Source organism: Pongo abelii, chromosome 5 (genome assembly GCF_028885655.2).
Source record: "Pongo abelii isolate AG06213 chromosome 5, NHGRI_mPonAbe1-v2.0_pri, whole genome shotgun sequence".
Taxonomy (NCBI): domain Eukaryota; kingdom Metazoa; phylum Chordata; class Mammalia; order Primates; family Hominidae; genus Pongo; species Pongo abelii.
The window spans coordinates 490,485-511,831 of NC_071990.2; the positions used below are offsets into that span (position 1 = coordinate 490,485).

General features: G+C 38.3%; 1 protein-coding gene and 1 long non-coding RNA gene across 9 annotated transcripts in view; one reads left to right on the forward strand and one right to left on the reverse strand.

Moving 5' to 3' along the window:
• The window catches only part of EXOC2 (exocyst complex component 2), a 204,859-nt gene that overhangs the window by 142,783 nt on the left and 40,729 nt on the right, over positions 1-21,347 (reverse strand). For all 8 annotated transcript variants that reach the window (XR_008525798.2, XR_008525797.2, XM_054556853.2 and 5 more), the window contains 2 exon segments: positions 7,490-7,650; positions 2,732-2,908 (listed from right to left, as the gene is read on the reverse strand). Coding sequence is in view for 6 of the 8 variants with exons in the window: in XM_054556853.2 (XP_054412828.2) it covers positions 2,732-2,908; positions 7,490-7,607 (295 nt within the window). In the remaining 2 variants the exon portion in view is untranslated.
• Positions 2,124-4,412, forward strand: LOC129059841 (uncharacterized). The gene is made up of 3 exons (XR_008525903.2): positions 2,124-2,253; positions 3,877-3,994; positions 4,270-4,412. It is a non-coding gene; the product is annotated as an uncharacterized LOC129059841 (long non-coding RNA).

The following is a 21,347-nucleotide window of genomic DNA, read 5'->3' on the forward strand; positions in this document are numbered from 1 at the left end:
GCAGGGTTTTTTTTTCCGTATTAGGCTGAAATCAATTTGGTAAATTCAATAAAATATCTAACGATTAAATCAAACGCCTTTCAAGGAACGCATGGCTTGTGTAATGGAAACAACCAGGTTTTTCAGGGAAAACTGACTGGGTGTGGATCCTGTAAACAGGACAACACAAGCTCTAAAAACAGCATCTTCCTTTATGGGACTGAACTCCTTATCATTCAACCTAGCACAGGGCTTACCAGCTAGGCCTCCAAGGCCCTGGGCTGCAACCGAAAAAGAGCCAAGTGCCAGGGAGCACAGACAAAGCGCGCCTGCCTCCCCAGGCGAGGATCAGAAGGCTTCATGGGAGAAGGCTGTCTGAATACCAGGCAACCTGTAGCTGCAAGGCCCTCTATGAACCCACTCATTCTCTCAGCACTCGTGGTTCTGCCAGCATGCAACAGGGGCTTCTGCTCAAGTCCAGACACTCTTGAGTTCAGTTCAAGAAAGCTTTACTGGCCAGGTGTGGTAGCTCACGCCTGTAATCCCAGCATTTTGGGAGGCCGAGGTGGGCGAATCACAAGGTCCGGAGTTCAAGACCAGCCTGACCAACATGGTAAAACCCCGTCTCTACTAAAAATACAAAAATTAGCTGGGCGTGGTGGTGTGCACCTGTAATCCCAGCTACTGCAGAGGCTGAGGCAGAATTGCTTGAACCTGGGAGGCGGAGGTTGCAGTGAGCCGAGATCAAGATTGTGCCATTGCACGCCAGCATGGGTGACAGAGCAAGACTGTCTCAAAACAAAAAGAAAAAAAAAAAGAAACCTTTACTAAGCCTACTATGTGCTAGGTCCTGGGCTGAGTATTCCAGAATAATAAAATTACCACTTTTGCCTAAGTTTTCTTTATCTGCTATATAAATAAATCATATTAGATTTTTATCAAAATGTTTAAGTCCCTCTAAAAAACTGTACAACAAGTTCCTGCTTTAGTTTCAGTTTAGTTTTTGAAGACACTAAATAAAAAGAGTAAACAAAAATAGAAATGTTATATATGTATATGTACACATGCATGTACGTGTACATACATAAAGTCCACTCTGAATTTTCCCTGAAATTCCCTGAATTTTTATTTATAAAAATAATCTACGAATTTGTGGAGAAGAATGCTGCAGAAAGCCTCTATGCTCTAAGAGTAAAAAAAAAATTTGCAAAATTATTTATTTTCTTTATAAAGAGAAGTACTGGCTGTGTTTAATTATGCCTCTGATATTCCTACATTATACAAATATTTATCAAATGCTGACCATGTGCAAGACATTACAGGACCACAAAGATGAATCTGACATTACTCTTATTCTAAAAAGGGAAACAGACATGCACAGAAATAGCTACAAGAAAGATCATCAGAAATTATTAATTTGCTGGGTAAGGGACTACGCTAAGCACTTTACATTTATGTTCTAACTCACCCAATCCTATGAGGTAGCCAATATTATTCCACTTTTGCTCATGGATAAACAAGGCATTAAAGTTACATACTCAGTCACGGTAAGAGTCCAGGTTAGAATTCAAAGAGCATGACTTCTCAGACCAAGTTCCTAACGCTGCTAACGTAAGGCAGCCAGTTGCTAACGCTGCTAACGTAAGGCAGCCAGTTGCTAACGCTGCTAACGTAAGGCAGCCAGTTCGTAACGCTGCTAACGTAAGGCAGCCAGTTCGTAACGCTGCTAACGTAAGGCAGCCAGTTCGTAACGCTGCTAACCTAAGGCAGCCAGTTCGTAACGCTGCTAACCTAAGGCAGCCAGTTCCTAACGCTGCTAACGTAAGGCAGCCAGTTCCTAACGCTGCTAACGTAAGGCAGCCAGTTCCTAACGCTGCTAACGTAAGGCAGCCAGTTCCTAACGCTGCTAACGTAAGGCAGCCAGTTCCTAACGCTGCTAACGTAAGGCAACAAGTTGCTAAAGCTGCTAACGTAAGGCAGCAAGTTCGTAACGCTGCTAACGTAAGGCAGCAAGTTGCTAAAGCTGCTAACGTAAGGCAGCCAGTTGCTAAAGCTGCTAACGTAAGGCAGCCAGTTCCTAACGCTGCTAACGTAAGGTAACAAGTTGATAAAGCTGCTAACGTAAGGCAGCCAGTTCCTAACGCTGCTAACGTAAGGCAGCCAGTTGCTAACGCTGCTAACGTAAGGCAGCAAGTTGCTAAAGCTGCTAACGTAAGGCAGCAAGTGGTCAGTGGGTAAAGAAGGAAAACAAAGTGCTATGTGGTTCAAAGAAGAGTGAGTATTACTAACAGGGGGGTTAAAAGCAGCCAAGCTAGGAAATGTATCATCTGGGCCTTGAAGGACGGATAAAATGAAGGAAAAGGGAATCTTATTTAGATATATTATTACTAATTTGGCCAAATCAGGATTTTTCACCTCAAATCTTGTTTAAGAGTCTTAAAGCAATGTCATATTCAAGATCAAGGAACTGAAACTGGTTTATCAAGTGAACGAACAGATTTTAAGAACTGAGAAGAGTAGTTCTCATACAATTGTCACCCTTAGGCTTCACTGACTGTTACTTCAGCACACTGCCCTCCCGAAAGTAATACAAATATTAACCAACATCCCAACCCTGTCAAAATAAACATAAACTCAATCTAAGTTGAGATATGCAAGTAGGTAAGTTTTACACGAATCTACCAGTTTTACAGCTTAAAAGACAAACTCATTTTTACTTTCTTCTTTAGAATAAACCCATGAAAGACTTTACCTATTTTCTCAGGTCTGAGTAGCTTGAAAGAGACTGTTGAGGTTCCTCTGCCACCTGACTTAGTGGTGACAATAATGTCTCCTTTGTCATTTTTGGCTTGTCCCACTCGACATACTATTTTACTTGCAGACATCCATTCTGCCGTCAGGAGGCAATTATGTCCACAAATTGTCAAGCCTGAAAATAAACGCATGTGCAGAACAAAATTCAAAGACAAGAACAGTAAGACCTTAATCGTGTAGATTACATTTTTTAAATCTAGTCTTGTTCAATAATGACATTATTGAATATACCCAATATTATTTGCAGATACACTGTTATCTCTATTGACTTTTCCTCTTATCTATTTTTTTCTCTAATATTTAAGACTTCTTTTAGGCTAGATTTAAGTTTCTTCAAACATCAGTAGAATTAGAAAACGAACAACCACAATAACTATGTTCCAGGAATTCCAGATTACTTCGATTATGAGAATCTTAAAGTGCTTTCAGAGGTAATAAAAGGGAAACTACTGCTATTATTTGAAGTCTCAGTTATTAACGTAGAATTTTAAAGTGTATTAATACATGTATGTATCATTTTCTAAAAACATTCTATATTCACCCATCTTCCTGAGAAAAATCTTCATGTACTTTTTTTAGTGTTCACTTACACATGGTATTATAGAATGAACTAAAGTAGGTTTTTTATTTAAGCATAACCAAGAGTATGGTAATCTAGTGAAGTGTGCTCAGGCATTATGGGATTACTATCTCACTTTTACATCGGTGTATCAGCTGCTGGCATGGTAGTTCCTCCTGCCCTAGTGCCTTCCTAATGAAACTGTCACTACGCTACATTCTGCTCTTACAGAAAACCTACACTCCCAAAAGGTCAACTCATGATGTCACCTCCCTCATACCATGTAAAACAAAATTTAGGTGATGAACAGAGAGGCACTGAAAGATGCAGTGAGTAAGGCACACACCTCAGGGGGAATACCAGCATGGCACCACACTGGTCAGCTAGCCTTCCAACTTACTTCCTTTAGATTTTCCGTTTCCACAAAACAAAGACCAATGTAATTAATATTTATGGAGAAAAGAAATCAGAATGTATGTGGCACAGACACAGGCACTTGACGTTTTCTTTTTTTTTTGAGACAGGGTCTTGCTCTGTTGCCCAGGCTGGAATGCAGTGGCGTGATCTTGGCTCAATGCAACCTCCATCTCCCATGCTCAAGCAATTCTCCAGCCTCAGCCTCCCAAGGAGCTGGGACTACAGGTGAGCGCCACCACGCCCGGCTAGTTATTTTTTTGTTGTTGTTTTTGTTTTTGTATTTTTTTTAGAGACACGGTTTCGTCATGTTGGTCAGGCTAGTCTCAAACTCCTGGCCTCACGTGATCTACCTGCCTTGGCCTCCCATAGTGCTGGGATTACAGGCGTGAGCCACCATGCCCGGCAGAGACTTCATACTTTCTTTTCTCATTATTTAACTTTCTATAATGTTCAGCAGTAAGGTTTAGCAATTGCAATGTTTTCTTTTGGCTTTTTTTCAGATACCAGAAATACATCAACTAATGCCAAATCTGACTTTTAAAATGGAGGCACAAAGTCAAATCATCTTTTGTCCCAACTTAAAGAACTATTTAGTAAGAATGTTAAACCATAAAGGAATAAAAGCAACTACGCTTTAAAGATACATTGCTTGAAATAATGAATTTTAGGGGTTTCTCTAAAATACCTATAATTCACTACTGTCTGCAACTTTGTTTTTCTAATAATGGCATTTAAAGGTTTCCTTGGGACTATGGTTTCTATTGGTATATTTTAATTATAATAACACATTTTAAAATATATTCATTATTCAAAATTATGTTTTTCAAAATGGGCATGTCTTTGATATTTTTTCTAATAATTTTTGTTATGAAAAACTCAAATATCCTAAGAGATTGAAAGCCTCTCCAAACTCCACCTTGCAAGAGAAATACTGCTAACATGTCGATGTTCACTTGCTCAAGTGATTTTGTGCATATAAAAACCAGTCTGTATGTTTTCTAAACAACTGTTTCAATTTATAACCTGCTTAATTATCGACAGTAGATATTTTGGTATCACTCCAGGTCAACAGACAACTTAATATTTTTAAGTATTTTAATATCAGATTTTTGTGATTTTAAATATTAACTCACTTCAGAATGAAGAATAACCCAACAATTAATGTCAGGTAGCAATGTAAAAATACAAATAGTATCTTCATTAAAAGAAAAAAGTCATCCCTAATGAAATTTCCTTGCTAGAGAACTACCTTATTTTTAAAACTGAGGAATAAGAGCAAATTTCTGATATAAAGTATTAAAACATGTTCACATGAGCAAACCTGAATGATATGCATGGAGGTCCACGTTGGCACAAAAGTGCCCCTAGAACAATAGCTGATTCATTGGGTCTCAGCTGCTTTCACGATTCCTCTGATTTAATATCTGTTGTGCATTTTTACTCCAAAAAAATGAATAATCAGCAAATAATTTAAACATAGATTCAAGTAGATCATTTTAAATGTTATGAAAAGAAAAAAGATCGTAAGACCTATTTCTTGATTTCTTAAGCACATGTTTGCTAAGCTACGCTAAGAAATCTGCTTCATGAAATATAATAGCACCTTTTTGAAAAAAAAAAAAAAAGTAACTCATAGAATTCCAAGTAAAGTACTTTTTATAGTGCTTTGCTTGGCTAGTGTAGATATCATCTGAGTTAAAAACACTTAAATTATTTAGCAGGCTAAGTTTGCTTTTTTAAAAAATGGTTTCTTGGCAATATATAAGGCAGGTTGAAAGCTGAACTAGCATGGTTTAGAAAAGTAATACACAGGCCAGGCAAGGCAGCGCATGCCTGTAATGCCAGCACTTTGGGAGACCAAGGCAGGTGGATCACGAGGTCAAGAGATTGCGACCATCCTGGCCAATGTGGTGAAACCCCATCTCTACTAAAAATACAAACATTAGCTGGGTATGGCAGCGTGCGCCTGTAGTCCCAGCTACTCGGGAGGCTGAGGCAGGAGAATCGCTTGAACCCAGAAGGCGGAGGTTGCAGTCAGCCAAGATTACGCCACTGCACTCTAGCCTGGCAACAGAGCGAGACTCCGTCTCAAAACAAAAAACAACAACAACAAAAAGAAAAGTAATACACGCTTGGTCAAGTAAGAATAGCATTGCCTGAAGCTAAAACAAGATTAAAATTTACCTAGACTATTGTCATGTTTGGGAGCTCACAATGACTGCCAGCAAAAATTCTGGACAGAACCCCTACCTGTATGAGTAGATTTCTATGCATTCTGGGGATTTTTCCACTTAGGTAAAGAAACGTCTGGAATGAGCTTTATCAAAAACCAAGGCATAGGATTAGGTAAGACTACTTTTGCAGGAATAAATTGATGTTTACTAAACAATCAAAAACTACCCAGGTTTTCTCCCGATTGTAACCTTTGTCCATGGTATCCCTTCATTTGGAGAGATGCCGGTCACAGTTAGAGAAAACAATATCAAATGAGACATAACACTAGCAAAAAGAATTGGCTAGGCAGTGCAAAACTCAGTCACTAAACACAGTGCTGAGCTCCCGTTCACTTTTTCTTTTTAAAGAGTTTTCTGGATGGCCAAAAACCAATCTATCAACCAGCAGTCATAATGCAGGAAAAGCAAGTTCCAACTCGTGATTTCAGAACCTTACTAACAGGTCTGTCATCAGTGCAGAAATGAGTCAAGAGAATGTCTGAGTCCAGAAAAAATGTATATGGGAAGCCAGAATATACATTCAGTAGCCCACAGAGGGGTCTTTCCCTTCCTCATTCTGAATGCATCTGTATACCCACCCGAGCAGTTCACAGGCAAGTAATCGTAACTGGCCATACAATTATATTTAAAACTCTCTACCCTGGCTGTCCCTAATACCCATGTATATTTTTAAAAATAATGTTTAGGCTCCATCTTTAGAGACTGAAACTTAGTAGGCCAAATGATTTACGTTTAAAGTTCTAGAGAGATTCAGAAAAGCCAGGGCTGAGAAGCACGGGCAGACCTGAGAGCTTCGAGAACACGCCATGAGTAAAGGTCGCCACCTCATGGAAGGGCGAAGGCTACCACGCAAGCCAACATCCAAAAATACTTCTAGCGCCCCAGCTGGACGTGTGGTGTCCTAACCATTCATGACCTTGAGCTTAAACTCTGCTAGAAAAGATAAAAAACATAAACTGCCCCTAAAAACTAAACTTTGGCTTGCTCCAGATAGGATCCACAGATCACGATGAGGACACATGCCCGCCAGGTGGAGTGAAGACAGAGCCAACTGCTGCCCGTGTCACCAGGAGACAGGGCTGAGACTTGCTTTGAAGAGCAATAAGGAACAGAAAAGGTGTAATTCACAGAGCCCCTGAGAAGCAACAGACAAGTCAGACAAGGGAAGGAAAACTAATGAGAGCAAAAATATAAAAGCAGCTCTTTTGACAATCAAGGCATCAAAGCTGCGGAAAATTCAGAGGCGAATCTCAGCCCTGGGAAACCTTCTGAAGGATTTGAAAGACAATATAAGGCAAGATTTGACAAAATAATGATTTTCACACAAAACTCAGCCAGATAATTCTTTCATCTTTTTGGAGCATTCTGTAGAGATCACACAGATGTTTGTTCTATCACCTTCACTATTTGAAAATTACATGTCTTGTCTCCCTTGTCCACATAAAAATCCGATTAGCAGGGTGCATCGCAGGGCCGCTGCCCTTACCTATGAGGTCGGTGGGGCCAGTCCCCAGGTTTTCACCCCTGATTGTAACCTTTGTCCATGGTATCCCTTCATTTGGAGAGATGCCGGTCACAAGGGGGGGCTGTCGTGATCGAGACATTGTGCTTCGTGGAGCAAACTGGTGATCCTGTTACAGAAGTAATCTGTTAAAAGAGAAAGAAAAAAGGATTAGTACCAGCTGAGATAAGCATTGACTGCTAGGCAGTCAGTACCAAAATATAAAAAGTATTCTTAAACAGAGTTTTGAATTTTTTAGGGGTCATTTAGCCAATCAGCCAACATCTACTGACATTAAGTTACTAAGGACACTTTGGTTAGTATTGCAAGAGAGACATAAGAATAACAGAATGCTAAGCCCTGGGTTCTAAATAGTTTCAGCACAAGGGCAGAGAGAAACTAATGTCACCACGTAGCTCCATGACTGCCTCTGCTGAATCCTAAATTGATACTAGGAACTATTCTACTGTTCTACCCCAGGGCTGTTTAAAGGAGATATTCTGATTAACTATACTCACAAAATAAAAACACACTTACATTCCCAGGGGTGTACTGAATTTCACTTTACTTTTGTATTTATATAGTATAGCAACTCTTTTTTAATATGCTCAAATCAATGCAATATACTGACATTTCTACAAAACCTAGAATGTAGATACAGGCAGAAGCATGAATTTGCTAACTGTTGTGAGTATAACAGAGGAGGGAAAAGTGTAGTTTCTGAGACCAGGTAGACTTGTGTTCAAGTACTGTTGCTCCCATTTACTAAATCTGTTCTAAATCTCCCTCTTCTTGGATGTAAAATGGAGCTAGAAACAGAAAACATTTCATGAGGTTGTTGTAAAGAACATACAGGATAATCCCTGAAAAGCCCAGAACCTGGCATACAGGAGGCAAGCAATAAATAATAAAAGTTGGCCGGGCACAGTGGCTCACGCCTGTAATCCCAGCACTGTGGGAGGCCAGGCGCGGTGGCTCACCCCTGTAATCCCAGCACTTTGGGAGGCCGGGCACAGTGGCTCACGCCTGTAATCCCAGCACTGTGGGAGGCCGAGGCGGGTGGATCACAAGTCAGGAGTTCGAGACCAGCCTGACCAACATGGTGAAACCCTGTCTTTACTAAAAATACAAAAATTAGCCGGGCATGGTGGTGCACGCCTGTAATCCCAGCTACTCAGGAGGCTGAGGCAAGAGAACTGCTTGAACCCAGGAGGCGGAGGTGGCAGTGAGCCGAGATTGCACCACTGCACTCTAGCCTGGGTGAGAGTGAGACTCTATCTCAAATAATAATAATAATAATAAAATTTCACTAATAAACCCCTAAAAACTCAAGTGTCAGGGCTTCAGATGCCCCAGAAGGTGGGGTGAGGCTACAGCAAAACAGTGAGACTTGCTGGTGACCTTTATGGACTAAAAAGTTAGACGCCCTGGCCCCTGACTCCATCCTTCACAGTCAGGAGAACAGAAGTTTAGTCTTTTAAGAAACCAAGCAAGAGCACCAGGACTCAGAGGCCCCCAGCACAGCAGAGGTGTGGGAAACTTGGGGGCAGGCTGACCAGGGATTTCGGGTGAAACTGTGCAGCAATTCCTGGGACTCAGGCGGCCTCCCTTCTCCTGCCCTTGCCACTGTGAGCAGGTGTGCAAGCCCCTCCTGCCAATCCCACCCTGTCCACACAACTGAAGCATTATTCCCTGCAGAAACTGGAGAGTCCTAGGAAAATAAGACCCAAAGATCCTGATACCTGAGTGTCTTCCCTGCAAAAAGGGAAGGGCTGCTTGTCCTCCCATCACCTGAGGGAAAAGCCGCTCACTGTAAACTGCCCACACACAAACTCAATCAAATCAGTGGTTAATAGCCTCACTCTAAGACGTGGGAGGTGTAGGGGCCATGAGTGAAAGCTTCCCCTCTGCCATCTAAAGGGTTGCTGGAGATGAATGAGGCTGGCTAACAGGAGCAAAGGGCAGACACATTTCTTTAATGTGCACGGACTCGCGGGAGCACGGTTACCTATCAAACCGGTGAGGTCCAGATGCTTACAGACCCTTCTTCGAAGGGAAAGGCAGGACAGGCGAAATGTGGCCATCTGGAGGGTAGTAAATAATTTTTAGGGGGGATGAATGGACCCAATGCTCAGATGGTAGTTAATAAATAATTCTGAGAATTAAATGGGACCTGAGAACAGGCAACAGTTTGGACAAAGCCCATCTGGGCTCCAGGTGTAGTGTTTGATTTTCAGTCTCTTTTTCTATGATATGAGTTTTAATCTTCTCTGATTAATGACATTTCAGGGAGGAAATTGAAGGCAAATGTGTTCTTCTTTGGTCGGTCTAGTTTCTCCGTAGGTAAGGGAACTTCAGATAAACAGCCTCATCCTGCGCTTTGGGAGAGACAGAAGGGGTGCGGGGAGACCTTGAGGCTGCTTCCTTAGCACAGAATATCAAAGCACCATATTTTAGGGTATCGTTTTCTGACCCCCAGCATTGTACAGCCAAAGGGAATGAAGAAAGATACATAAGACAGAGATGGAAGAAAGACAAACAAGAAAAAAACACAGAACAAACATATTGCAGGTGTTGTATGGCCTGAATTATGCCCACCCACCTCACTCCGCCACAGCCAAATTTCATATGTTAAACCCAGCCCCAGTACCCCAGGATGTGGCTGTATTTAGAAAGGGGGCCTTTAAAGAGGTGACAAAGGTGAAACGAGGTCACAGGGGTTGGCCCTAATCCAGTATGATTGGTGTCCTTATTAGAAGAATTTGGACAGAGACACACACAGAGGGAAGGACGTATGAAGACTCAGGAGAAGACGCTGTCTACAAGCCAAGGAGAGAGGCCTAAAACAGATCATTCCTCACGGCCCTCAAAAGAAACCAACCCCACTGACTCCCTCATCTCAGACTTCTAGCTTCCGAAAGGGTGAGAAAATAAATGTATGTTGTTTAAGCCACTCGGTCTAGCTTACTTTGTTATAACAGCCCTAGCAAACTACTAACAGCAGGTACAGAAAAAAAAACTTCGAAATCATTCTGAAGTTTGATCCCAAATCAATATCTAGAGAGAAATTTTTTACCCCTAAAAGAACTAGATGCCACGAAAATAAATCAATCCAAGAATAAAAGCTCTTGAAATTTTCAAAAAGGTCCAAAGAAACACGACTTACACAGTCCTAATAATGTAGTAAATGTAGTAACTGACCACCGGTTTAAACAAAATTGAAATAAGGCACAAAAGGCGGATGTGTGTTTGGAGGCAGGCAAGACAGGTAAACCAGGGAGTGACCACCTTTTATCTCACATAATGGGAGGCTGACAGCTAATGTCTAAAACGGACCAGCAGGAAATGGCTGATTAGAAGAATCTGGAAATGTTGCAGTGGATGGCAGGAGAGAGTGGAATGAGTCTGGGGTATGTTGTATAATAGAGTATTTGACCTCTGTCCCTGGTTTCTGGGAGCGAGTCTTAAATCCTTGGTGTTTTCCCGGCAATAGGAGTGTCTTTGTTATTCACGATCCTCTCAAACCACGCTCTAGTATAGGCCAACAAGATGACTCAACAGCAGGACTGGCCATTCCAGAGAGACCATGGGATTAGAGGGTTAGGGTTTTGAGCAAAGCACCAGCAAACCAACCTCCTGTGGAGAGGCGGGGCTGCAGATTAGGTTCAGTCCAACACGATTTAATCAATCATGCCTATGTAACTTATTTAATACAAATAAAATGGCAAAACAATGAAAAAGGAAGTCCAGAAAAACATTATCATTCATCCAATAAACCCAATGAGACAACTCAAGGTTACCTTGAGTTCCTCTCCTTCCCTCTGGCACCCCCTGAATCAAATAATCAGTATCTTTTGTCTGAATCAAAAATCAACTATTCCTCTCAATCCTACTATTTCCTCCTGTTGCTCTCCCACTTAAGACCTTCGTCTTCTCCCCTCAATGCTGCAACAGACATATAACTGGTAACTCTGCCCCATTTTCTCTCCACTGCAATCCACCCTCAGCAAGTGCTAGAGTTAGTTCTCTAAAATATGGAGCTAATCAGTATTATCCCTACCTTTAAAATAATCTTCTATGAAATCCACTGTTTTGTGGTCTGCACAGCCCACAACCTCCTCCACATCCTGTTCAAAGCCTGTCACAGCTAGACCCGTCCACACTGTCTACTTCATCTCCACCATTCCTCTCCTGACACTCCCCACATGAGCCCATTCACCTCTTATGAACCTGCCATGTGCTTGTATTCATGTAATTCAACCTCTTTCCACTAAAGAGAAATTTCCAAGTTTATTAAATCTTTACCAATATTTCAAGTCATGCTCAAATGTTATTTTAATCTCCCTGATCCCTCCTTCTATTAAACTTCTACCACATAATATTAATATTCACTGTGTTAAATTTTAGATATTTTGTTTGTTTCTTCTTTGAAAACACATCTTTAATCAATTTTATATCCCCACTCCTCAAGCTGTGGGATCTGACATGATCATGTCAGGACTGAACTGAATTAGAGGACATCTAGCTGGTGTCCGCTGGAGAGCTGCTTGCTTGGTGTGTGGGGAAAACTTCACACACACCTGGTATCAGGAGTGTGTACCGAGTTAGTGGCTGTGTGAACGTAGAAAGTAGGAAAAACACTTGGATTTTTTCCTATCTCTTTATAAGCAAATAAGCAGATAACCGAAACGGACCCCAAGATGAACCAGACAGAAGGATTAGTAGATAAGAACTTAAAAGAGTCTATAACAAATGTTAAAATACATGTAATCATAATGAATAAACAGATGGCTATTCTAAACAGAGGAATTAAAATTATAAAATTATTTTTTAAAAAGAAATGCAATGCAAATTCTAGAACTGAAAGGTATACTATCTGAAATGAAAAATACACTGATCAGGCTGCACAGTAGGTAGAAGATATTTGAAGAAACAGTGAACATGATTATAGGTCAATATAGTTATAGAAATAGATTTATCTAAAGATATATATAGTTCTTTAAAGTACTGAAAGAAAAAAAGTCCAAAATTAAAGTTGTAAAAGGCATTTCCAAGTAAAAAAAAAAAAAAAAGTTCATTGCAAACAAATCTGTATGACAAGAAATGCTGAAAGAAGTTCTTCAATCTGAAGGGGAAGGGATACCACAAAGCAATTTGGTAGAGAGTTTATAATGATGAAAGGACAAATTCATCAGAAAGACATAACAATCAAAACTGTATACACCTAATACAATAGCTTCAAAACATTAAACAAAAACTGATTGATAGGGAGAGATAAATACACAATCATAATTTGAGGTTTTAATATTCCCTTTCAATATTAATAACTAGATTTTAAAAAACAAGCAAAAAACATAGAAGATATGCAGAGCACTGTTGGTCATCCTGACCTGACATCTATAAAACTCCTTTTCAGGTGTCCATGGAATGTTCACCAAGATAGACCATATGCTGGGCCATAAAATAAGTCACAGGCAATTCCAAAGACTGAAATTCCAAAGATTACCAAGGAATTAAGTTAGCAATAGCAATACAATATCCAGAAAAGTATCCAAGTATTTGGAAATTAATATACTTCTAAATAACCCAACATTCAAAGTAGAAATTAAGAAGGAAACAAAACATTTTGAAATGAATGATAAGAAACATATATCAAAATTTGTGGAATGCCACCAAAGCAGTAACTTAAAATCTTAGGGAAAAAATATTTAAAATTAAGAATCTACGTTTCCACCTTTTAAAAAAAACTAGAAAAATGAGGGTTAAATAAACTCAAAGTAAAGGGGAAGGAGGACAGGAAAAGGAAGGAGAATGACAGAAACAGGAAAAAAATAAAAGTGGAAACCAATAACGTAAGTAAAAAGAATTTGAAAAAAATTAAAGCCAAAAGTTCTTCACCAATAATTAATAAATTGATGTTTCAAAAAAACTCTCTAGAAATGAAACAAAAATTATCAATTTCAGTAATGAAGGAGGGAATAACCATAGATACTAAAGACATTTAAATAGCAATAAAGAAAGACAATGAACAGCTTTATGCCGATAAATTTTACAACTTAGATGAAATGAATTCCTTGAAAGACAAGTTACCCAAACTAAACAAGATGAAATAGAAAATCTCAATATCTTCATAAAGATTAAATAAATTAAATTCATTATCAAAACTTTCCTACAAAGAAAACTCAAACCTAGATGCCTTCACAGATGGATTTCGTAAAACATTTAAGGAAGAAGAAATATCAAGCCTGTATGAATTATTTCAAAACGCAAAAAAGGAATACACCATGATCAAGTAGAGTTTATTCCAACCAAGCAAGGCCAGTTTTTCAAATATAAATCACTGTAAATTACCATGTTAAAAGTAAAGGAAAAACCGTATGTTACTCTAAATAGATGTCAAAGAAGCCTTTGACAAAACTCATGGTTAAAAACTATTCATGATTAAAAACTCTCAACAAACTAAGACTAAGTAGCATCTCCTCAATCTAATAAAGAACTATTTGAGTGGGGAGGATCACCTAACATCCTACTTAATGGTGAAATACAGAATGCTTTCCCTCTTTCGAACAGTAACATAGAAAAGATATCTCTCTTTCCTTGCCTATTCAACACTGTTCTAGAAGTTCTAGCAGTGCAACAGGGTGAATTAAAGAAATAAAAAGCAGAAAGATGGCAAAGGAAGAAGTAAACATCTATTTGCAGATGACATGATTGCTTATATAGAAAATCCTAAGAAATCTACTAAACAACTAACAGCACTAATAGCTGAATTTAGCAAAGTCTTAGTATTCATGGTCAATATACAAAAATCAGTTATTTACTTATTTTAGTACAAAATGATTAGAAAATAAAATTTTTTTAATTCATTTTGAAAATACCATTATAAAACCAAATACCTAAAAATACACTTAATAAAAGAAATGTACAAGACTTCTACATTAAAAACTACAATATACTGTAGAGAGAAAATAAAGACCCAAATAAGTGAAGATCTATATCATGACCATGGATCAGAGGACTCAATGTTGTTAAAGTATCAATTCTCCCCAAACTGATTATAAATTCATGCAAGCTTATATAGAGATATTGTCAAGGTCATTCTAAAATTCCAGTAGATATATTCAAAGGATTTAGAAGAGCCAAACCAATTTTAGGAGGAAGAAAAAAGTTGTAACACAGTACATGACTTCAAGACTTACTACAAATCTACAGTAATCAAGACAGTGTTGTTGACATTAGGATAAACTAATGGATGAATGAAATAGACTAGAATCCAGAAACAAACACATATGATTACATGAGTTTTGACAAGGCACCAAAGTAATTCAATGGGAAAAATATTTTAAATGGTGTTGAAAAAAACTGGATAACTACATAGAAAAAAAAAAAGGAATGTTAACTGCAACCTCACATCACTTACAAAAATTATTTCAAAATGGCTCATAAACATAAAAACTAAAATTATAAACTATAAAGAAGATAACATAGGAGATTATCTCCATTACCTGGGCATAGGTAAAGACTTGTGTTCAATATGACAAACACAAGTACAATGAAAAACACTAAATTTTCTGACTTCTTCCGAATTAAAATCTTCTGCTTATCAAGAGAAAATAAATAGGCAATTACTGCCTGGAAGGAAATATTCACAATAGATACAAATGACAAAGGACTTTATACAAACAACATATAAAGAACTTTTGCAATTTGATAACAAAGGAAGCAACCCTTTTTTTTTTTGAGCAAAAGATTTGAGGAGACTCTTCATAAAGGCAGATATATGAACTCAGTTTTTAATATGGTATGTGACGAAGTGTACTGGTAGATCTATGTGTGTGTGCAAGTGTGTATTTTCCAGCTTTGTACACTGAGAGAGGCTAGAAGCAATAATACAACAGTAGCAATGAGCATATCTAACTCCCAAATACCATTTTTCAATGAAAGGAACCAGTGACCTTGGAGAAATGGCTGACTGCAGGGCTGAGGCAGGGCAAGGACAAGATAAGCCTGAAAGATTCTGCTATGCCAGTAAGGAAGTGTATGTCAAAAGGCCACAGAGCCAGACTGAAGCAGTGCCCACTGTCCAAACCAGACAATCTGAGCACCAAAAATTAGTATTTTCTTGACCTTGACATTTTCAAAGAGTACAGGTTATTTTATGGAATGCCTATCAATTTGGCTTTGTCTGATCATCCCTGTTGATTTGATTCGGGTTATGTATTTTTCACAGGGACTTCACAGATCCTTCTCAGTGATTCATATCAAGAAAGGCTCCTCATGTTTGTCTGTTTCAACTTTGGATTAGACAGTATGGTACCAATATTTTATTTCCTGATTTTGGTAACTGTACTATAATATAAGAGAATGTCCTTATTCTTAATAACTACATACTAAAGTATTTAGGAGTCAAGGAATGATGCTTCATCCCACTTTCAAATGCTTCACAAAAACATATGCAGACAGATGGACAGAATGATACAGAAATTGGGGAAAAAGGAAACAACTGGTGCGCGTGGTTAAAGGGCTTACTGGAGTTACTATTCACCAAAATGAAGGAAGGAAGTAAGGGGTTCATAGGAGTTACTTTTACTACTCTGGAAAGTTTTCTATAAGTTTGAAGTTATAGCAAAATAAAAAGTTATCAAATATAATGCTTTGGTAATATTTTGAAATTAAACACAAACACATCCCATTAACATTAGCCTGCTAAGCTAAACAACATATTAGGCTCATTGTTCCTGAAAATTGAAAGATAAATATTTATTTTCACATCTGACATCAGCAAAATGCACAAATAAGCAATGAATAAACTGATATTACATAAACATACTAGGTAACTTAATAGTTAAGTTTATATAAAATTATATGTTTTAGAATTATTATTTTATTGGAATATATTATTGCTACCTCTTTAAACATGCTTCTAAATGCAGACAAAAGTGTGGAAAGCTTGTTTTGCCAATGTGCTAGAAAACTATTATAAACTGATAAACATGAGATTTAGTATGGTAGCATATTAATAAAAAATTATAGGACAGCAAAGATATATTTCAACACAAAGTTCTTTAACAACTGCTTCAATAAACAGACATCATGTTGCTCCAAAGATACCAAAACACTGCAGGGAAAGCAAATATTATGAAAAATGTGGATAATTAACCCACCACATTAATTAATGCTTACAAACCAACTTGTGAGAGGAAAATACTTTCTTCAATTGGCACGAAAATTAGGCTGCCACTGAGTGGTGATTCAATTATTTTCTTGACACTATTAAGGTATGTCCTCAGTATTACAGCACAAATTAAATAAGCATGTGGTTAAAAGTGAGTACTTTCAGATTCTGGTCTAGATCACATAAAGAACCAAATTTTTAAGTAGAAATACGCTGCTCTCCTTGTTTCCAGAAAAACAGTAGTATTAAAACTTAATAAAAATAATTACCATTGACATTAATGGTACTGAAAAGATGAGTAGTAGAAACATCAGACTGTCAGAGATCCTTAGCGGTTTTGATTATCAGCAGGGGTGGTATTTCACAGACCCAGAGACAAAAGAGACCTGACCCAACTGGTATCTAGTCTCTTCACCTGAAGACACTGTAACCTAGAGATGCTGAGTGTCTTTTTCAAGAGCACACACCTGATGAGTTGTCAAACAGACCAGATCCTTGGTGCCCTGATTTGTAAGAGTCTAGTATCCTCTTCCTCCTATACCACCATATGTCCTGTGAGGTCATTTGTGAATGTGGACCGCTCACCTTCTAAGAACCTTCACTGTGTCTCCAGTGACTGGGGCTCTGGCTCACTCTGGTGTGAAACATAACTGCAATTAGAATACCTCTGGTCTCAAAGAAAGCAAAACTAAAAAACGAGGACAGGGCAATTCCAATTTACTCCCACTATTTCAAATCCATTTTGAGGTCATTTACACAGGGCTCTTAATCTTAACTATGTTACCCTCAAAATTTGTCCAACTAAAAGTAATGTCTGGTAATAAAAGGTAATGTCCGAGCCACCATGGATAGTCATGAATCAAAAAGTCTGATCTATTTTCTTATTTATGACTGAAGAGTACAGGTAGGTGTCTTCCAGATGCACAAAGCAGACAACTGAAAAGCCAACAGGCATTACACTGGTTCATTTGCAACAATCCTATTTCCTTACCATGAAGAATTACCTACATATATCCAAACCAGAACAGACCATTATGCCAGGAAGACCTGTCATTTAATTTACAAATATAAATACCTGCTTTTCACACTGCAGTATCCGTAGCACATACAACAGTGCCTGCGACATAATATACACTCAGTAATTTGTGAATGAACTATAGGAAGAGATGTCTCTTCTCAACCTGCTTTCAGTTAAAAACATACTACAAGGTAGTATGTTCTTATGTTTGTTGATATGTACTTATCAGTAAGTAATGCTCTTATGTTTAAAATCACAAATAAAAGAAATAATTTCTTATCACTTTCAGGAAAGAGTCTAAGGCTTTAAGGAAACAGAATTCAGTTTCTGAACATTTTCAGTTTGACAATCCATGCCAGACTCCCTTGAGTTTAAAGGAACGCTCTAGTCTACAGTTGTCATTGTCTACAAATTTTCCTCACAAATATTCCAATTGCCATAAAACAATGACATAAAAAATGTGTCATAAGGTCTTTCTTATATAAATACACTAAACGGAGGTCAACAAAAGTCTGACTTTGCCTGTCATAAACCTCATTTGTTTAACTAAAGCAATATATAGTCTTTTATTTTAACTTCATAGCCATTTAAGACAATTAAGAAAGCACTAAGGAATAAAGTGAATAAGCCTATCCTAAAAGCACATACCACGAACTTTTAAAAACTCTTCTTTTCTTTTTCTTTTTTTTTTTTTTTTTTGAGACAAGGTATCGCTCCGTCAACCGGGCTGGAGAGCAGTAACGTGACCACGACTCACTGCAGCCTTGAACTCCTGGGCTCATGCAATCCTTCCACCTCAGCCTTACAAGTAGCTGGGACCACAGGTATGCACCACCATGCCTGCCTAATTTTTGTATTTTTTTTTTAAATAGAGACAGGGTCTTGCTCTTGAACTCCTAGGCTCAAGCAATCTGCCCGCTTCCGCCTCCCACTGTGCTGGGATTACAGGCGTGAGCCACTGCACTGGGCCCTAACTCTTTTCATTTTAAGAGACGGAGCCTCATTGTGTTTCCCATGCTGGAGGGCCGTGGAAATTCACAGGTGTGATCAGGGTGCATTACTGCCTCCAACTTCTGGCTTCCAGTGATCCTCCTTCCTCAGCCTCCAGAGTAGCTGGAACTACAGGCCCGCACCACTGTGCCCGGCCACAAACTAATTTTATCTCTGGAAAGCAGAGGGATAAAGAGGTATAACAGCTATTATTACTCATGTAAGGAAAGTTACTACAGATAAGAATCAGGAACTTGTATTAGGTCAGACTCTGGCACAAGAAAACTAATAATATACAAAGTACGAAATAATGCAAATGGGCAAATAATAAACGTTGGGAGAATGGGAGTACTTACTGGGAACTGCACATATATACACAGGTATATAAGATGGGCTACAAATTATTACTTACTGGCTCCTAGCCTAAGAACCACACTACACACTTACATACTATCCATTACCAAAGAGAGTTACTGGTTTGCTTAAAAAAAAAAAAAAAATCATAATTCTGATGTGTTTCCAGACTCATGTTAATTCACCAAGTATTTCTCAAATGCCTGGACCCGAATGGGGACAACCAGAACTAGGAGGGTCCTTATGGAAATTAACCAGGGAAAGAGACACTTGTCTGATTTCTTTTGATAATGGCAACCTATTCACTGAATAAATATACACTCGAGTAATTTCTTTTTAGCAGTAAAATGTTTAAAAAGTACAACTCTGTCATATGAATAAGCCAGTTTAGCTTTCAGCAAATGGTATCTAGTGGGACAATAAATTCTGGATATAAGAAAGCACTTTAATACATTTTCCAATGATTTATTTTCTACAGATACAGTGAAACATAAAAGGCATAGTGTTTTCTTGCTTCTCAGTAGTCTCCCTATGAGGAACAATGGAAGATGCTTAAATAATTTGTAAACTTGAGACTTTGACTTTTTTTAATGTTAAGACTTTATTTTCATTGATTATCATCTTGTGTGGCAAATAAATTCCTTCCTGCCTGCAAGAGCAAAGGACATCTTCAAACAAGGACAAAATGACAATGCCCTTCCAAAAGGTTTGAGATTTTTTAAATTTAAATTTTATCTTTATAGATTAAAACATTCATATGGTACTCTAGATTTATTGTAATGAACAAAAGTATATCCAAGCTGTCAGTCTATTGAAACATTTATGAACAGTCTGGAGACTGGGTTCTAAACTGAGTTCTGGCATTAGGAAATAAAAACGCTTGTTGACTTTTACGCACTGTGAAACTTTTCTTATCTATAAACAAGATGATTGGATGAGATCAGCTCTAAGGCATCTCTGAGCTCTTGTTCCTATGAGAGTCCTTTACAAAGCTTTTAAATTCAGCAACTAATGCATGACTATAGAAACAGGCACTCTCTAGTTTTTCACAATTAAACTAAAAACTTTAATAATAGCTTGCTATTCATTTTAAAATTTCTGTATTGTAAAATGTTTTTACTGTATAATTATACAATATTAGTTAAAACATTATATTTAGATGGTCTATTGATGTTTAATATTACAGGCAACGTATCTCTGCAGATTAGGGAATAACCTAAGTAGAAGAATAAATTATCTTTTCCATTTTCAAAAGCTACACTACAAAACTAGGCTATAAAACTTTTGATAGGTACTCCTTGTTAATGAATTACTAAAAGTAAACCATAATAATTCATGAAAGACTAAACTGTAAAATTATTTATGTTCTAAAACAAACCATTAGATTTTTCATTTCTGTTGGTTTTATTAAGTATATAAAGACAAAGCAACAGAACTAGAGACAGACAACTGGAGGAAAGAAGAGGAGGGTATGAAACTAGTAAAAAATATCTTTTATTATAGCTTGAAAATTTTCATTTAATTTTTCTAAAAAGGGAAAAAATTTGGAAGAGATGCCTGAAACAAACATGATAAGGAATTTGTTATATCAAAATCAAAACCTGCAGATCTTACAACTTCCTCACTGTAGTAAGGCATGTGTTCTCCCTTTTTTTTTTTTTTTTTTTTTTTCCAGGCAGAGTCTTGCTCTGTTGCCCAGGCTGGAGTGCAGTGGCGTGCGATTTCAGCTCACTGCAAGCTCTGCCTCGCAGGTTCACGCCATTCTCCTGCCTCAGCCTCCTAAATAGCTGGGACTACGGGCGCCCGCCACCATGCCCGGCTAATTTTTTTTGTATTTTTAGTAGAGACGGGGTTTCACTATGTTAGCCAGGATGACCTCGATCTCCTGACCTCGTGATCCTCCTGCCTTGGCCTCCCAAAGTGCTGGGATTACAGGCGTGAGCCACCACGCCCAGCCATGTTCTCCATTTTTATCTTGCATTTAAAGTCAACAAAAGGCCAGGCATGGTGGCTGATGCCTGTAATCCCAACACTTTGGGAGGCTGAGGCGGGCAGATAACTTGAGGTCAGGAGTTTGAGACCAGCCTGGCCAACATGGTGAAACCCCATCTCTAATAAAAATACAAAAATTATCTGGGTGTGATGGTGGGCGCCTGTAATCCCAGCTACTCGGGAAGCTGAGGCATGAGAATCACTTGAACCCAGGAGGCCGAGGTTAGGGTAAGCCACTGCACTCCAACCTGGGCAACAGAGCAAGACTCTGTCTCAGAAAAATAAATAAATAATAAAAAAATAAAGTCTACCAA